Genomic DNA, 14,243 nt, shown 5'->3' with positions numbered 1-14,243 from the left:
ACTCTGCGCAGCCGCCTGTCGCACATGGCACAACCAGGATGATGGTGGCGTGGAAGTGTAGCACTCTGCTTCCCTCACTTTTTTTTTATCTTGCGATGCAAGACTTATGAAAAATTATTTCTGTTCTATTTTCGACCGCCGCCGATGTATTAGCTAGCAGTACTGACCATCGTACCACGTGGGCAGGAAGCCCGAAGATCCCTTCCCTAGGCCCTGCTCCATTGTTTTTCTTTTGAGTGTTTCAGAAAGTATGCAGCGGGAGTGTTGTAACCCACGGCTGGCTATCTTCTGCACATCGTCAGCGCCACTGGCCATGAATGTGGTCGTAAGGTCGGGCGAACAAGATGCCTGGGACCTGCGCAACTGCCAGCTGCCCGCCGCCCTCGTGAGTGCTGGTCGCGACAGGAAGACGTGTCGGCACGAGTGACGGTTCGTTGTGCCAATGGCAACGTTGCTGTTGCCGGACCGGTACTGAGGTGAAGTCGAGCAGAACAGTGCAGCAGTGTCGATGGGCGGCGAAGTCGTAGTGCAAGAACATTATGAAAAAACATTTGATATTTTTTTTGTTAGAACTTGTGTAGCTATTTTTTTTTGATTTCGGAATATAGTTTGAATTAAGGTTGAAAAAATGTGGGGGAGGTGACACCCCCTGTAAAGTTGTTTGCGCTGTGTGGTGCACGTGTTTCGCCCTGAAGCCGCATTTAAGGTTACGACCACCAAGCGATAGAGGTGGTCGTAACCTAGCACTACTATCATTATCACGGTTGTTACAGTGGTAGCGCCGGCAGTGACCCCTGGCGGAAAGCAAGCCTTGGTGGCGGGCGAGAGTTGAGCGAACTCTTCTTCGCGTGGCGGTTGCAGCGAACGGTTGTCTGTAGAGTGTGTCCCCGGTGCTCGGCACTGAGGGCTTCGCGCCGGGGGCCCTCGCAGTGAGTCAAGCGTTGACGAAGCCGCCTTGGGTCATATTATTGTGTGTTTGTCATGTTATTGTGTTTGTCATGGAGTGTATGGTTATATTGTTTACGGATGTCCTAGGTTGTTGATAACGATTGATGTATCGATTCGGCGGACGACAACGTTGTTCAGAAGTACTTAAATAAATGTATGTGTTCTTTGGTTTGTACCGCGTCTGCTCCGTACTTTCACTCCAAGACTGTCCAAATTTCACTCCTAGAGACCGCACAAATTTGATCGTTCTTTTTTAAAAGATAATCACATCATCCATGGGTGTATTTACCGTTCCCCTTCTACGAGCGAAAAGGAGTTCATTGCTAGCCTTGACACTATTTTGCATCAGCTATCATCTGAAAGCAAGCACGTTATCGTGGTAGGGGATATCAATATTAATTTGCTTAAATCTGACCATTGTTTAAGCATTGATTACTTCGATTGTTTCCGTGAGTATGGTTTCGAGTGTCTTATTTCATTGGCTACTAAATCTCTGGTAATGCTTCATTACTTGATCATGCCATCTGTAATTTTTCACCGTCTCCTTCTGCGGGAGTAACTCTGGTGAATACCACTGATCATCATCCTATTTTTTTTTTTTTTTTGCATTTAGTGTCATGAAGCTATTTGACATAACTTCGCATGTTACTTCCATACTTGACCAAGAACTGTTCTTTACTGCTAGAAGTAAAACTGACTGGTCAAGTGTTACGTCGTTATGCAATATAGACGAGGTATTCAACATGTTCCCTGCCCTTTTCCTTAAAGCCGTAGAAGAGTGTACAAAAATATTTAAAGGGACCCACAACTGGTCTGAACTGGTGATTAGATTCCGATAGAAAGGAATAGAGAGTGAAGTATGGTGACAGGTGACAGCGTACTTTTCACGATCCGAGTACAATCCATACTTTTAAATCTCGTTCAAACGTAACCAAAACCAGCACGTTGCGCCCCTAGCGCAAGAGCTATGAACCACAATTATGAAATCCTAATAAATTTGCTATAATTATTTAAAGCGCACCAAAATAAGGGCTTGAATTTCAAATATGTACATTACTGTTCATTTTAATTTGTTTCTATGTGGCTATGTGGTAATTTTGTGTGCGTCTGTAAGTTTTTGGTTTCGCTTTCGTTTTTTTAATTTCGCTTTTTTTTGGCTGGGTGATGCAGTGCATTTGTTTGCCACGCCCTTCTCTCTCAATTCCTTCCTTTACAAGCATTCCCGAGAAAAATTCATGACCATGGTGGGGAAGAGAGCACATCGGGAATGTGCGTGTGTGTCCCCGGAAATTTTCTCGTTATGACATACATTATGCAAAATGACCTTTTGCCTGCCCAGCCCCTCTTCAGATCAAGGTGCCCCCTCTAAAAAATTTATTTATATATCTTTCTGCCTGCACCCCGGGGGATGGCAAAAACAAGTCAAGAATGTCCATGATTGCCATCGCATAAAAACAAAATGGCTCTCGCCTTCAAGTCGTCTTAAACGTATAGATAAGGTACCATGTGAGGTTCCTTTAGGAGCTTGCTTGTTTTTCTGGGGGGTTGTCTCTCGTCGTTGCGCCGGTGTGTACGCTAGTGCTCATTACTCTCGCTAGAGGCGCAGCTGTGCTCTTCGTTTCAAGAGCTCTCACTAGATGGCGCGCCGCCGCTCAGGTGACGTTCGCTCCACTCTCGGCGCATGCTCTAGTTTGGTAGGAGACCACTAGGTGACTGCGCCTACATATAGCGCTCGCTCTTGGCGCGCTTTCTGTTTTTTTTTGTTTTTTTTCACCGGACACCACTCCGTGCGCTTTGATACCGCAACCCATAATGAACACTACAAAAGCCAAAGTAGCGGCGGGGAGGGCTCGCAATGAGGCTGCAGCGCGGGCTCGCGGTCAGGACCCCTTTCAAACTTTTCACAACATCCTATCATTCAAGATCCTCTGGCTTTCTAGTTTACAGATCACAAAGCCATCATACTGAAATAAAAATGTTCCTGCGAGCTTAAGTGGTCCGTAAGTAATCGCTTTAAAAGAAATGTATATAGAGTAAAAGCTCGTTAATTTGACATACGTTAATTCGAAAATTCGGATAATTTGGACGGCTCTATTGGTCCCGGCCAAAGTGCATTTTAATCTATGGGACCAAACCTTCGTTATTTCGTCGGAATTCGGCTCCGTACCGCTTAATTCGGACAAATGCTGACAGCTGCTGCTACACAAAAGTGTGATAAAGCAGCGCTGGCACCACTGGAGTGAAACCCAAACCTGAGTGACATCGCCATCATCATCAACTAGTGGGGGCGATCGCAGCGTCACCGAACGTCGGCATCTTCATTTTCCACTCAGCGTCTCCGACGCCATTTTCCCTTGTATTGTCGTGTCGGAACCATCTCTTCTTGCGCAGTTCTCTTTTTCTTCCATTGTGACCGTATTTGCATGCCACCAACATCGTGCGCTACAGTGATGACAACGCCGAAAAAGCGGCAGAACTACGAAGCAAAGAACTACGACGCAAAGAACTACGACGTGAAGAACAGCGGTTTTGTGAGGCCCGAGCATGCAGCAGTAGCTGACGATGGCATCGAGGAGGTGTCAGCCGAGTCCACCAACGATGACTGCCCGATTTTCGATGCTGTCCTTCCCACAGATGTGACCTTTCAGGACTACATCGCGATTGATCATGGTGTTGCCACGAGTGGTCTCCTGACCGATCAAAAGATTATTAATGATGTCACGGACGCCCATGAAGACCACGATTCCGATGAAGAATCATGCGAGGAGATACAGCTGCGACCTCATCGCACCTCACGGGAAGTCTCGGAGGCGCTGTTAATATTAGAGGACACTTGCCTGAACACTCCCGACAGTTTGCGTGCTGTTGGCCATTTGGAACAGTTAAGAAAAATTGTGATGTCAGCCGGAATCTGTGCGAAAATGCAGACGACAATTACAAAATACTTCAACAAATAAAGGTATGCTTCTGCAGCTTGATTTTAAATGTTGTTTTCCCTGTTCATTCGTTAATTCGGCATTCGGTTAATTCGGTCAGTTTTTCCGGTCTTGTGAAATCCAAATTAACGAGATTTTACTGTGCTGCTTTAGTAGGTAAATATCTGTTATATAGTAAATTGATAATTAAATAATAAACACTGTGTATATAACATGAATATACAATCACACCACAACAACTCTCATGTCACATTTTTATATGATGATGATGATGATTGAGCACTATGTGCAGAGGATTCATGGTTTACCGAATTCAACTTCTGGAGCAAGCTCCTTCATCATTATTCACTTTGTGGATATGCGGAAATTTTTTTGTGTGTTGCTTTCTAGAGGACACTATAGGAGGTTTTTGGAGTATACAGTGAAACCCTGTTAATGCATACCTGCCGGGGACTGCGGCATTACTACACACTAAACGTACTATGCATTAACCACCAGATACAAATTTGCATGTCCCTAACATGCGCCATCGCCACCAACAAAGAAAGAAACTGAGTGCCATAGAAAATATTGCCTTAAAATGCCCACTGCAAAACCATTTCTTTCTTTTTGTCAAAGTACAGAAAAGTTTCGTCTCTCACACAACCGTCCAATAGCACGCGGTGGGGACGCTGATGAGCATTTCGAAACTACAGCAGGATCCGAGATACGTAGCGTGGTACAGCGACAGAACAGACACAATTGGCGTTTGTGATACAGTTTTCTTTTTAAAACGGGGTACTGTCGCAGAGAGCCAGATCATTTACTGCATGGCTAGTTGTGTGCAGCGATTTGCAAACTTTGCACACACTGTGACTGCCGATCTGCTTGCTGTAACGTACACCCTCTCTGCTTCAGGCCATGCACAGATTGGGTGAGTAGACTGCTGGGTTAATGTGGCGACAAAGAGCTTTCGTAAGCAATGCGCTCCGCTGCAATGCTCTAGCAGTCCTGGCAGCGGACGAAGGCGTGTTTGGGCTGTCGCTAAATAAAAGCGTCCAGCATGGTAACAACTGCGCTATGCTTGCTGTATGGCGCGCATGTTAGCATAATGCAGCAAGGTTTCTCGGTGCCCGCGACCGGCAACGCTGAACTCCGTGAAAGCATGCTGCTTGCGTTTCTATAAAGCGGTTCGCACTTGAACTGCAAAATGAAGCGGCAGCGATAAGTGGCCCAGCTTGGTCAGGTAGTCGCCTACTAAAAGCGTGCAGTAGGCGTAAAGTGACCCTACACCACACGCATGCTTGAGCAGATAACCGGGGATGCTTACTGTGATAAAGCTTTTCGTCAGCAATAAGTCATACTGGCACGTTTGTTGGTGTTTGCCACCTCGCCTTCGTTTTCCACCCTATGATTGCTCGCAATGTCATCGCCGCGAGTGCCCGTAAGTAGAAATAACTTAACGGCTAATATTCGCACTTATCGGCATGACTGAAAGCCGTTCACAGTACACTGTGGCGTCTGCAAGTTCAGCGGCACTGTAAAATTTTGTCACGCAAAATTTTATCGAGGTACATAGTATGCACTAAAGCCGAATACTACGGCTTAAGTGGTCCGCGAATGCACTAGTCTCTATGAGACTCTGTCAGAGATTCGTTGCAACTATGTCTGAACCGTTAGTACGCTTAAAAAGTGAATGCACCAAGGATCTTTCACTGCAGACAGAACGCCCTAGCCACCACATAAGACATCACAGCAAAAGGAAAATGAACTTTGTTAAATCGTGTAGTTTCAGCACAAAGATATGAGTGCCGGAGGACCCTGGCTTTATTAGACTAGATAAATGACGTTATGTTACGCCCAGCAGTCTAATAATTTGTGAACAAAAAGCACCTTTATTTATCTTTGAAGACATCCTCGTGAAATGCAGTTGGGAGTGTGTGAGTCTCTATCATTGTAAGTCACAGCGTTTACCATGTCTGCTGATAACCACTTAGGTGTATTCATATTGTTATTTCATGAAGTACAATTTTATTCAACCAGTATACTGTTTATTTGCTATTAAAATAATCATATTTTTGCATCATCAACTGAAATAGGGAGTGTTCCTAAGATGATTGGCTCCACGAGGTTTGCAACAAATCGAAACGCTTCTAGCTCTTTACAAGAGAATAATTATATATGTCCTTGAAAGGAAATGCAACTTGCTTCTCCACAGGATTTGAACTTAGCTGCTTCAAATTACTCTGAAATGGAAAATTTTGTTGCTACAAAAAGTGCTGCAAATCAGATGACCTTGGTAGCATCACTGCTTTTGAAATGAGCCAACCACACTGCACTAGCTGCTCTATAAATTTATTCTGAAAATAAAATCACAAGACCTTGTTTTAGCCAATGTGTAAGGGCAACTGAAATTCATGATGCCACAGCAGGTGACCTCTTGCTTTAGTGTTGATTTGCTGCATGATGTTACTGAAAACATGGCCACAAAAATTGGAACTGCCATAATCCAGGTTGTTGCCTAGCTTTCAGATGACTGTAGACAGCCTTGTTGTTGTGCAATGGCTTTCAGTATAGCATCTTATTGGATTCAGTGTAGCGCAATGTATTGCCTCATTGAACATGACACCTTTCTGGGCAACACTTAATAAAGTTTTAATAAGAAGCAGTAGACCAAAAGCTTAACTTGACCTATATGACCATGATTCGTTGGATTTGCACTTCTTTCAGCTTTATATGTGACGTACAAGTACTGTGGAGAATCATGGCTGCTGCATTTCAGGTCATTGAAACTAATTCTTTTCATCAGTGAAACATTGTTAGGGCTCTTTTCATGTTGAAATTAGTCCTTCAGCAATTACGCCTTACACAAAAGTTCATGTTAGAAATGAATCAAGTTTTAATATAACGTAGTAAAGGGGTGATTTTTGGCTATACCGAGTTTTAAATGCAAACAGAAAAATTGAGGCGAATAGACCTTTTTCGACACATTAATTGACAGCTGACAGGGAATTGAAAAAATTTTTATGGCAGTGGTTTTCGCTGTAGTGATACTCTTATCCAGCACTACTTTTGCGACAGGTTCAAGCAAAATAAGAGGAAATGTTGGCAGTAGGCAAAGGTTTTTCTTTCTTTCTCCAAAAAATGAGCTAGATAAGTTAAAATCCTATAATGTGCTGCAAGGAAGAAAGCTCCCTGCAAATGCTGTTGGCAGCGTATTCTCAGCAATGATCTCAAAAAAATGTAGGAATCCTGTTATATATTGGTGCATGGGAGCAGATAATAAAAATGTGTTTAAAAATAATTTGTTCTGCTAAACCGCCCGTCTCAACGTCTGCACTGCTTAATTCATCGAAGCAATTTTAATTTAGCTGAAAGTGTAGTGCCCCCCTCCCCAAGTTATTTGAAACATCGTAAGACTCCGGAATTTGTGAAATGGCCTTTGACAGCCCTCCTTGCTTACAGTGGCTGCACAGAAAAAGCATGCTCGCACACATAAAAAACAAGAGACAGTCTGATGAAGACTCTTCCATTGACTGGGTGCCTTACATGCTGTTGAGATGCATACCAAACTGCAGCCCTAATGAGGCCTTTCATTTGGTGGAGAATAGTGAAGAGCTACTTGTTGCAGTTAAGAATACTTTATAGTGACTAGAGTAAAGACAGATAAGACAGCATCAAACTTGCAACAGCGTGCAGCACCATCCTTGGCAAGCTTGCTCACACGCATGCGCAACACTCAGATGTGTGCAATGTGCACCTGGTAAATGTAGTCCGAGTCAGTCTTGAGCGACGAGCAGGACAGCTGGTGGGGCAAGCTGACGTTGTCGTCCTCCATGGGGTCGTCCGTTTGGGCCTTGTACGAGAACATGATGCTGGGCTGCGAGATGCTAGAAAGAGACAACTCATTATCACAACTGAGTGGGCCACATCTCATGGAATGACCCACATTAGCTACACTTGCAGAGTCTAGCACTGCTCACCTGAAGAAGTCTGCTAGGAACGTCTTGTAGACAAGTGGGGTGAAGATGGTGAAGTAGAGGTAGCTGGTCACGTCTACCACGCTGAAATCAGAGAAAGCAAGAACACTGCCCATATTTTACCCAAAAATTGTGTAGCACAAGTACAGGTATATTAGGATTGAAAAAAAGAAACATTAAACAGAACTTCAGGATATTGCCATGCCCATTTGTAAGCATTATTTCGATGAATTCGAGTGCTAGCCACAAAAGCTGTTGCAAGGAATGTTTGGGAACCCTCACAATTGCTTGAGATCATTCTGTTAAGGTTACACGCTGGAAGCGAATAGCTAAGTTTATTCGACAGCTTACGTGAGCACCAGCCGTAATACTAGCAGGTTTGACGACTGCTTTATAGAGAATGACGCACGCTGTTGAAAATCAGATTATCAGATTACATGGTAAAATCAGATTCCATGATAAAATGTAAAATGTTACTGCATAATTTGGCTGAAGAAAATGAGGCACTTTTGTTCCAGCATGTCTGTTGAGTTCCCATTGACTCGTTTTTGCAGCTTTTAACCATCTACTTTGTCATCCACTTTTATTGAATTTGATGAGGCTTTGTTCATGCAAAAGAACAAATTTTGCAGAGCCCAGCACGACACCAATTCTGTGCCAGCTTTTTGTTTCAAAATTTGCCAATGCCCCATGCAGCTCGATGATCGACAATAGGGTAGTTAAAGGGGTCATGGAAAGGTCGCTCCTAAAACGAGGATGTGAAACCACTGGCATCCACACGCACTAACTGACCTCAGTGTAAGTAGAGTAAATCTGCTGCATAAATGCTTTGCCTATCGAAGAATGCGGACTCGCAAGCGGCTGTTTCGTGCCAGTGTCCATGTTTGCCCAGAACAGCTCCCACAGCATAAACAGCAAGTTTTCTCCGACTACAGGAAGGCGGGCGGTGAGGTGGCCAGCAGGAAGGCATGGGTAAAAGAACTCTGTGATTCTTATTTCAGAAATGGAAAAAGACTTTCAAATGATAAGACTAGCTGAAATTTCGCTCAACTGTACAGTTTAGCAAAACGCCAGAATTATTACAAGGCAAGTCTTGCATGTTTGGTGCTCGAAATGGCTTGCATGAAGTATACTTAGCGCCACATGAACGCAGGAAAACACAAGGCATTAAACAGAGGACCATAGGTTGAGATCAGAAGGGCAAACATAAAAATGCACTTGGTGTTCTTGAAAATAGATGGAGACATTTCATAATTATTCAACTCCGAATGAGTAATGGTATTGCTACAAATGTTTGGAGGACTGCGAAATCAACAGTAGTTGTGTTCTCTCAGCTACAATAGGATCTCTCTGTTACCTTCACACGTGCTATGTTCTCCTCCTACGTCGTTCTGGCTAGCCTTTGCGTACCTGTCACAGCATCTCCCGCATTGAGAACCACACTGTGAGGTTGCAGCTGTCGGACCATTCCCATGCGATACACTGAACTCGCACTCCCAGCTGCCCGAGTAAACATGAAGATCGGTCATGTACATTTCTCATGCAGACTAGCTTTACTTGGCTTGGAGATTAGTCGCACAATGTAGTGTAAACATTAGCCATACTGTGTTTTCTCTTTCTGCCGGCAAAAGCATACACCCTGAGATCTGCGTTTGCTATTTACACCTGGTATCTATGACGTCTGTTGGTTTGCGACTGGCTACTAGCAAAAGTAAGGTTTCCAGAATTGGTTGGTTGCACTGTCACTTTGGCAGGACTTTTTTATGAGCTCATTGTTGCCCATGCTTCTAGTGGTCTTGTGCTCGTGAATTGTTGCAATAATCGTGCAGTTGTGCTGGATACACCAAGTTCTTCAATGCATTCTGCAGTTAATGCTAACAGAATCACATGCAACAACAATTAAATTTCTGTGACTGACGGCATTCTCTCTGATGGTCGCTTAAAGGGGTACTGACACAATTTTTCTCTTATCCCATTTTTGCGTCAAATGATAGGCCAAGCCTATGAGAGCATAGGAAGTGTACCGGTAAGCATGAGTGAGTGCTTAATTACAGCGTGCTTTTAAAAGCTAGTTTTGGTTCCTACTGTAACTTGACGTCACGACATGGTATGAGCAGGGCCACCAGGTGGTAGTATGTGCATGAGCAAGTTTTCGTGACACATCTTCGCCCACACGTAGCTTCTTCGATCATCTGCTGCGCGCTGCACGAGTGGCAACTGTCAAGGCATGTGTGGGGGGTGAGGGGCAAAACATTGGAATTTCATCACTTTCAAGGCGCAGCTTCTTCATTAACAATCTGAAGTCGGTCAGCAACCGTATTTTGCACGTGTACCAACCTGGAGTGAAGTTCAGCAAACAGAGTAAGCTCTGCTTGGTAGGTATCTAGTCTCGGCTTCAGCCATAGCACACGAAATCGACCAACGTTTGTCTCCGGGCCGGATTGAAGAGGAATTGGTAGAACTTGCACCTATTGTCCTTTGTTTCACTGGTGCAAGACTTGACAAGGCAAAATATTGGCGTCATGATGGTAAATTCGAAATCAAATGATTCATTTGCCCTCTGATAAGCGTATATCTTGTATTTGTGTGCACGTACACAATTTCAAATTCCAATAGCTCGCTTCACAGGTATGCTGGATGACAGTGACCGCACCACCGCTCAGCACGAGCAGATGATTCAGAAAGCGACACGCAAGTGGGCATGCTGCCATTTTTTGTGTTTTGGTCACGGAGTAAGATAAGAGAGGAGCGCCGACTTTGCTCGTCTGGAAGGGACACATCTTGCAACGCCGCTTCATGCTTCGCAGTTCGTTTGCCTGGTGGCGCTGCAAATGAAAGAAAGTAGCGGAGGAGAGGCGCTGCCTCTAGCAGAATCGTCGGTTGGGGGCTCAGACCTTTTGTTGCTATAGCAACGGCACGGACGCGCGCTTGGCCGCTTTCCTTGGTCTGCTCCGCGCATGCCTTACGTCTGCTACCAATTCTTTCCTGTAAAGAGCCTGCCTATTGCAGTTTACGGATTGACATCACGAGAAGAAATAATCCAATGTATCGTTTTACTTCTTTTATTCGTAACAGGCCAAACGCCTGACATCTTTAACGTGGACCACGCAGAATTATACAATGCCACTACAACGCACAAAAACATAACATATACTTGACCTAATACATGAGGTAACATTGCAAAAAGTTAGCTTCGGTCTGAACACAGAGAGTCTCTGTTGTTGCTTATGGCAGTAGAGCTGCTTGCGTCCCTCTCTGCTGCAAATTGTTCGTTGGAAGGCGCACTCAAGCTGTTGTCTTTTCTTAGATCCTTGCCAGGCGACCAAGTGAAGGAGTCCTCTCGTAGGCAATGCTGAGAATTTTTATTATCTGGGCAAAGAAAGGCACCCACTGTGTATGCGGTTGTAGAGAAATTGATGTTCTCTTGTTCTTCGGCACCGGTGTCTGTTAGTTCCTCTGTATATTCAGCATCGAGTTGAGCCACGCTTTCCCCAAAGATGGAAGGAATTGCTCCCTTATAAATTGGAAGCACTTTCTTTACATGTAGTAGAACGTTTCCTTTGTGTTTTCTGAAGTACCTATCAAATATGAGGTGCTTCTCGAAGTGTCAAGCACATATTTTCTCCTTTGATTTCAGGGGTCGCTTACTCACGGATACTTTTTGACGCCACTGATTCAGTAGCAGCGGATCAGATGGGGCCGTGAGGAGTGAAATCTTCTCCTACTCTTTGGCATAACCAGACTTGCAGCCAGGAACAAAACCCTTCATTGCCCTGTGTCCGCTTGCCCCGCGTCTTTGCACACAAATACGAAGATATCTTGCCCTTTCGAGCATGAACAAGCACATTACGGATATTTAAATAAAGGGTATAACACGAAAATGTCTGGCCAACATTTCCACTCAGGCGTCCAGGCGTGGAAAACAAGCAAACGTCTGATCTGCCGTTCTTTTTCTGCAGAACTTATTGTCGATTTTGCCTAAAGATCTGTAGCAGTGTTTCGCATATGTGTAAAAAAAAGTGGTACGATGTTTTCATTTCTTATTTAATTATGAGTATGCATATATACGTTTCTTTTGGTTGTCATACTGAGGCAGCCGAGCAAACTGTTTTTTAGCAGACGACACGCTCGCCACTCTTTGCCGCGCCCGCCACTGGTTTCCGCCAGTTCGCACATGCGCTCATTAGCGCAGCTGTACAGGTGGCGCTATGCGTTGCGATACGTGTCGAGAGAGGAGGAAGCATGTGCAAAAGCAGGAAGAGGAGCGGACGAGCAGAGCAAAGGAATGAGTTAGACAACTGCATGCGCGTTGCACGATGTGTCCAGCGTGAAAGCGTGGAGCGGCGGTGGAGTCAGCGCTCCTCATTTATCTTACTTCGTACTTTTGGTGCTTGAAATCATCACAACTGTCCAGACTGCTGCATGAAGTCACCTGCATTACTATTGTAGCCTGAGGTGAGGTTAGTGTCAATGTCTGTAGGTTTGCCGTGAGAAAATAGTTTTAAATATACACGATCTAAACATTTGGCGAGTGTCACACTTACTCAGAGCTGTCTCTGTACACATGAGTAAAATCGCCTCTGAAAAAAGGTGTCAGCACCCTTTTAAGAATGCCACCCCAGGTTTATTTTGAAGAAATGTAATGTGGCATGGCATGAGCCATAACGCACTGTAGGTGTCTAATATGCATCTAAATCTCAGCCTAACTGTCATTTCTTAACACTGCAGTTGCTTGCCTTGGGCTGATCGTTCATGTGTATGTGTACAGGTACTGAAATAAAATTGTGCGCTTTTTAATCCCTTCCGTTTTTAAATTGTTGCATTTATGGGCATTTGCATTTCCTCATTTTTACAATTTTTTATAGTCCCCTGAAAAATGTGTGGGCGAGCTTCTACTGTATGAAGAGCCGTGAAATAAGACTTGTATGTTCATTGGAGCTTCGAGCAGTGACAGGGAACGTTTGAATTTGAAGCAGAAAAAGCGCAGTTTTTTGAGCTTTTGGCTTCATTTGAAGTTGGTTTAATTTGAAGTTTCGTGCAGTTTCCGTGAAGTCCGTATTAAGGGAAGTCGACTGCACAGTGTCTATGCATGCTTCATTTAGCTGGGACACGAAGTCTTCTCAAGATATGAAACAACTGGCGGGCAAGTTAATGCAGTAGCTTGACCTGACTCTGGAAACAACTGTGACAACTGATGCATTTGCTGTCACCTTAGGAACGGTACAGCAGAGTTGAAACAAGAATTCCTTCATCATCAACATTGTAGTTGGAGTAAACAACGGGTTACTAAGAGAAATAAAATACAGCCGGGGACCACAGCAACTTATGAAGCCAACAGAGGCATAAACTAAGATTGTCTATGGCAAATTGGAGACCATTCGGTAGTTCTTTTGTCTTGCAGTAGATAAAAAATAGGTTGATGATGATGATATTTTTGCACGAAGACAGATCACGATGTGGGGTAATCCATATGCGTAGAAAAACCTAACATGCATGTAGGCATCGGAGAATGTGTTTGTGGGGTTCGCCTTGCAAGGCTGCTTGCCAAAAATTATAGAGGCACTTTCCAGAATGCTGGAACAAAGACACGTCCAAGAAACGAAATGGGACAGAGGCCGCACGTTTCATTTTCAGCACGGCTGACTTGTGACAAAGTGTCAGTGTAATCATGCAGGATTCTGTCAATAATGACACTCATATCCACCACCACTCACAAAGATGACTTAGCCCAGCAAGACATGCCATGATTAGGCTTTTATTTTGAATATAGGAGACATCCTGTGGGTGACTCCTGTTGTGACCAAGCCTTGCGACAAACTCACCAGACACCTTCCCGAATGTCGTAGTAGTAGAGGCCCGAGCCAACTGCCTGGGCCACGTTGAGCACAGCGAGGAACAGGGCATACCAGTAGAAGCTCTGCTTGGCTGCAAGCACGTGACTTGCCATTAATGAAAAGCAGACGCTGCATTTCTTTTCTTTTTAAAGGAGGTTACACCATTCACCTCACCAGATGCAGCAATTAAAGCATTACCTGGCAAAGCTATACGTTCTCGTAGACCAGTCCATGGAAGCAGGAACACAACAATGTACACCTGCACAGAAAAAGGCAGTTTCATTCTAATTTCACTCCAAGAGTGAAACTTATCATTACACTTGCCCTGTCAAGCAGTATGCTTAAGGTAAACATGATGTTACATGGTTGTGACAATGAAAAAAGCAACCGCAGCCGGTCACATTCAAACTCTTCATAGAGCAAACTTGTGCCCAGAAAAAGAAAAACTCAAATTTCAATGTTATCCACGCGCACAGCCATAAAGAAATTGATCAGCTCAAAAGCACATTAGCATTTATGCACGTGGCATCAAAGATTCCAGCACTATCGTTGGTGGCCAAAATAGT

The 14,243-nt window shown here is 44.3% G+C and overlaps 1 protein-coding gene across 7 annotated transcripts in view; it reads right to left on the bottom strand.

Moving 5' to 3' along the window:
- Positions 1-14,243, bottom strand: part of LOC119163329 (transmembrane protein adipocyte-associated 1 homolog) — a 148,384-nt gene that overhangs the window by 29,745 nt on the left and 104,396 nt on the right. For all 7 annotated transcript variants that reach the window (XR_012885952.1, XR_012885953.1, XR_012885955.1 and 4 more), the window contains 4 exons: positions 13,876-13,936; positions 13,666-13,768; positions 7,847-7,927; positions 7,624-7,753 (listed from right to left, as the gene is read on the bottom strand). Coding sequence is in view for 4 of the 7 variants with exons in the window: in XM_037415306.2 (XP_037271203.2) it covers positions 7,624-7,753; positions 7,847-7,927; positions 13,666-13,768; positions 13,876-13,936 (375 nt within the window). In the remaining 3 variants the exon portion in view is untranslated. The remainder of the gene's footprint in view (positions 1-7,623; positions 7,754-7,846; positions 7,928-13,665; positions 13,769-13,875; positions 13,937-14,243) is intronic.

The sequence above is a fragment of the Rhipicephalus microplus genome, chromosome 9 (assembly GCF_043290135.1).
Source record: "Rhipicephalus microplus isolate Deutch F79 chromosome 9, USDA_Rmic, whole genome shotgun sequence".
Classification (NCBI taxonomy): domain Eukaryota; kingdom Metazoa; phylum Arthropoda; class Arachnida; order Ixodida; family Ixodidae; genus Rhipicephalus; species Rhipicephalus microplus.
The sequence above is the reverse complement of the archived record's forward strand: the minus strand, read 5'-3'. Positions and strand labels throughout refer to the sequence as shown.